Below are 4,783 nucleotides of genomic sequence, written 5' to 3' on the forward strand. Positions count from 1 at the left end.
ACATTTGCCCAAAACCAGTCAAAATTACTTCCTTGGACAATCTAGTGTTAATATGCAAATCTGACACTCTACTATAGGCCTGACCAGAAGATTTTATATTTCTATTAAAACTTTTGTTTCTCATTGGAGTCTCAAGGAAAGTCTTCTGATAAGAAAAGTAGATATGTTAAAGATTAGAAGCGCATCCCAAATGGACACACTGATGGACAACAAAGATAATAATTATAAACTGAAGAAGGCGTCAGTTATCAGCTTTTGAAAGCCAAAAAGACTGACCAGCCAATTAAATGTCTTGCTCTACGAATTCTTCTTACAAGAAAAATAGATATTCTAAAGATTAGAAGTGCATCCCATGTCTCCATGATGGACACATATTTCAAGCGAGCTTACTAAAAATCAAAAGTGTAACAGAGATAATAATTAGAAACTGTAGGAGGCGTGATCATCTTTCGAAAGCCTGATCAAGCAATAATCAGATACGGACACTCAATTAACAAGGTCAACTTATCTCACTTTCCCAAAAGAGAGCAAATTTCGAGTTACAAACCAACGGATTTTCTACACGCCAGTAATTTACTGCTGATAAGAAATCGAAACGAAGAGAAATTCTCACATAATTCCTAGTCGGAAGGAAATTCCTCTAAAAAAAAAACTACGAATTTTCTCTTTGCTGCATAATAAGAAATCCATAGAACGAATACTTCCTATAATTTCTACACCCTTTGCATTCGATTTCCATTGAATTTGAAATCAGAATACCTCCTATCTAGTAAAACCAATTCAAACACAATTGTCCCTCATTAAATCAAGCGTGACGATGCAAATATTCCTAAAACGACTACTTGAACAAACCGTGCAGTAAGTAGCCATGTAAGTCCAGCCGGCATTCCAGGTTTCGTTGAACGCTTTTCCGCTGGAGAGTAATTGTAACTGTCCTCACCTGGTCGGACGTTACTAAACGACAGTGTTTGCGTGAGGATCTCGAGACAGACCTCGCGCGTTCGAGCGCACCGAGCGTTTCAGTCGCTGAAAGATCTTTCTTTTTAATCGGCAAACAACTCTCTCCCTGGCAATGAACTTGCCGCTATCGTGCTAGTATATCCGCGGCCACGAAACCGGCCAGTTGGCTCTGACGCGCGTTTCGTTTCTCCCGGTACTTCTTCAAGTCGTCACGAAACAGCAACGATGTTCTTCAGGCTCGCGATCATCGTCGGCTTGGGCTCAGTGGTCGCCACTATCATCTACTGGACGCCTATACCAGGTCAGTTGCATCCACCACCATTGCTTCAAAACCATGGCTTTTAAACCTTGCAGAAACACACACACAAAGTGAACCACTTTGGTCTATCGATACTTATTAATAGGAAGTTTGCAATCCAAGGTGAATGAACTTATGAGATCGTTTCTGCATGACGTATGAAAGACCGTTAGTTAGATTCGTCTCGTATTCCATCGTTTCATCCCATGACGATGTCCTCGACTCTCGCCAAAAGATAAAATCCACGTTCGTGTTTAAAAAATAATGAAGATTAGTAATTTCCTAGGTTGTTAGACTTGAAACACGTGTGGAGAATCGATCTGTCTTCGCGTGTCAAGCTTTGAATCCACTTAGTCATCAAATATACGAAAGTCGCGTGAAAGCGTTGTCGATACTTTCCTATGGTTTTGACAAGCCGTGTCCCATTCTAGATTTAAAGCTTCTAGAGAATTATTGCAAACCGGATCGTTGATCTATTTAAACGTGAAATCACGATAGAGTTACGCTTCACTTTCACCCTCGAGACGCTGAAGAAAGCCTGAGAGTAAACTTATCCGACTGCATTTTTCAACGCCTGTAAGAAAGTTCATGGGGCAAGGAACGTTGGTAGGACTGCGGGTTTTACCTCGTCATCCCAGAGGATATCTCCGCATCTACGTTGAAAACAATCACGGATGAGCATCATCGAACCGGGAAACCCGTTCCGCCGTAGCGGCGATCGGTCGAAAGTAATTTGCGTTGATTGCGTAACAACCTGCAGAAAGAAAGTTCTTTCTGGACGTTTCGTTCGACGAACGATCGGTTCGTCTGATCTCGCGCCGCGCTATTTAATTACCGACGAAGAAACAGAATGGCCGGTTTTTGGCAGCCATTACTATCGAAAGTTTCGGTAAGACAAAAAACGTGACTCGTCCCAACGAAAGTGAAAGTGAATAATAAGACGTTCGCTGCTCATCGGATTCTCGACGCCTATTATATTTGCGAAACACCTGCAGTTTTTGTTACACAGTTTTCATGTAAATAAGACTTGTGCAGTTTATGCAACGTTGACTTCGGCGAATTTTTTCACCAACCGATATAAACAGATTACGCAACGGAACGTGAGAGTTGCGTTGCAAGAATGATTGATTGTTGACGATATGGAGAATTGCTGTTCGATGCGTCGATATCTGGTTTTTGTGCCACCGATTTAAGGATCTACAGGGTCTCCCAAAACTAGTGTAAGATATTGAAATCGGAGGAAAAATTATCCGAGGCGTGGTTGAGGAGGTATTAACAAAAAAAATTCCGACCAATCAGAGCGCTCGATTGGCGCGAACTGCGAATCAGAAGCGTTGGCTCGGATCCGGATAATTAAACGATGCTAGCATGTTGAATTTGTTATTAGAGATTGCTATTATTATTAACACTAGATTGCACAAGGAAGTAATTTTGACTGGTTTTGGGATTAAAAATTAATTTTAGACAAATTTCTTTACACATTATTCTTTCACAATGCAGTGATTTTTACTGGTTTTGGGCAATATAGGTATATACTAAGTTTCAGTCTTTCTAGTGTTAAAAAGCTTGTTTCCTGATTTCTTTTTAATTAGGAAATGCGTTTTTCTAAGGTACATTAACTTTCAAGATTGACTGTATAGCTAATACATGCTTAAAATGAGGTGTTTGGTATGTCCATGGAGCTTATTTGCATACGTTTTATCGACGAAAGTGGTTTTCTTTTATGCACTTTCGCCTAGATAGTATGACGACTGACAATTAACGGGTCTGTAAATCGATTAGACGATAATTAATAAATAGAAAGCGTCACGTTTAGAAGAAACGACACTAGTCTTACAATCGTACAGCTCCTAAGCATTGACAAAGGGAAATCCTCCATGGTTTGACCGATGGGTCAACGAAAGGAGTTAAAACTAGACATTAAGGGAAATCAGACGTGCCAGGTCAGACTTCGGTTCAAGATTCTCAGTTATAAAATGTAGAAATAATAGAAGAAATTTTACAATTCATCAAATCAAAGCGAATCGATGTTAAGAGAGATCAGAAATTGGGCCAGTTCTTCTGTCAAAGACTCTCGGTTATTAAGTTGTACGAACAACGAGAGCTAATGTTTCTGCAGTTAATTGCATCAAAGAAAATCGTGATATCAAGAGAGATCAGACATACCAGGTCGAACTAGTTCTTCTGTTTTATACTCCCAGTTATAAAAATGAAGAAACAAGGAAAATCCTATTTTAAATCACTTGAGTTAAAGCGGATCTTAAGTTAAGAGAGATCAGATATACCAGATCGGACCAGTTCTTCTGTCCAAGACTTCCGGTTACCAAAAAAGTAAGAACAAGGAGAAGTATTGGATTAAGGGATCAAGGAAAAATAAAAGAATGAAGATAAAGAATAAAGAAAAAAAAGGAGAGTAAAGAAAGAAAAAAAGAAACGAAAAAAAAACACATTTATTCTATTATTATTATTATTATTATTATTATTATTATTATTATTATTATTATCTAATTTATTTAAAAGAAAGGAGGAAAGTTATGTACTCCATATAAGAAGTTCCTTGAAATCAAACAACATTTGTCTGAAACGTTTCTTCCAATCTCAAAAAATATAGAAGTTATTCAGATATGGCAATAGTTAATATTTCTAGTATAATAATATTTTTTTTATAAATAATTATTTTGATGGAATATCCTCATTGCTTCTTATGTATTATATATTTCAAAGATATTGGCAATTCGGATACTCTTCTTAGTTTTTCTTTTTTTAAATGAGGTATTTTATAATTATTCTCCTCATATTCCCATACAACACAATGCATACAACTTTATATTAGAGAGAGAGAGAGAGAGAGAGAGAGAGAGAGAGAGAGAGAGAGAATTGCTTTGCATTACAGTTCGAGAGAGAAAGAGAGGGAGAGAGAGAGTTGGTTTGCATTACAATTTGAGAGAGAGAGGCTTTGCATTAGTTAGAGAGAGAGAAAGAGAGGCTCTGCAGTAGAGTTAGAAAGAGAGAGGCTTTGCATTAGAGTTAGAGAGAGAGAAAGAGAGGCTCTGCAGTAGAGTCAGAGAGGGAGAGAGGCCTTGCAGTAGAGTTAGAGAGAGAGTTGCTTTGCTTTACAGTTAGAGAGAGAGAGAGAGAGAGAGAGAGAGAGAGAGAGCGAGAGACGCTTTGCATTAGAGTTGAGGAGAGAGAGAGATGCTTTGCATTAAAGTTAGAGAGAGAGAGAGATGCTTTGCATTGAAGTTAGAGAGAGAGAGATGCTTTGCATTAAAGTTAGAGAGAGAGAGAGAGAGAAAGAGAGTTGCTTTGCATTAGTTGGACTAGATTAGAATATTCAGCTACATTAATTGATTTCATATTTTCCATAACCATTTCTCTCTTTTTCCGACATTTATCAAAGAAAACTTGACCCATTTTCTCTATTTTCCTAATCCTAATAAATAAAAACAGTAAATTTTTCAAATGAGACTCTTATTTTCAGATAGAGGGAGTAACAAATTATAACAATGAAACCAACCATAAAAA

The 4,783-nt window shown here is 37.8% G+C and overlaps 1 protein-coding gene across 2 annotated transcripts in view; it reads left to right on the plus strand.

Moving 5' to 3' along the window:
• The first annotated feature begins 975 nt into the window (after positions 1 to 975).
• LOC108627421 (laccase-4) overlaps positions 976 to 4,783 on the plus strand; it is a 22,763-nt gene continuing 18,955 nt past the window's right edge. The window contains exon 1 of one of the 2 annotated variants that reach the window (XM_018028665.2): positions 976 to 1,261. In XM_018028665.2, the coding sequence (XP_017884154.1) occupies positions 1,186 to 1,261 (76 nt within the window). In that variant the 5' untranslated portion in view covers positions 976 to 1,185. The remainder of the gene's footprint in view (positions 1,262 to 4,783) is intronic. The other variant, XM_026815576.1, reaches the window with a different exon arrangement.

Source organism: Ceratina calcarata, unplaced genomic scaffold (genome assembly GCF_001652005.2).
Source record: "Ceratina calcarata isolate Rehan_Ccalc_2016 unplaced genomic scaffold, ASM165200v1 scaffold470.2, whole genome shotgun sequence".
Lineage (NCBI taxonomy): Eukaryota > Metazoa > Arthropoda > Insecta > Hymenoptera > Apidae > Ceratina > Ceratina calcarata.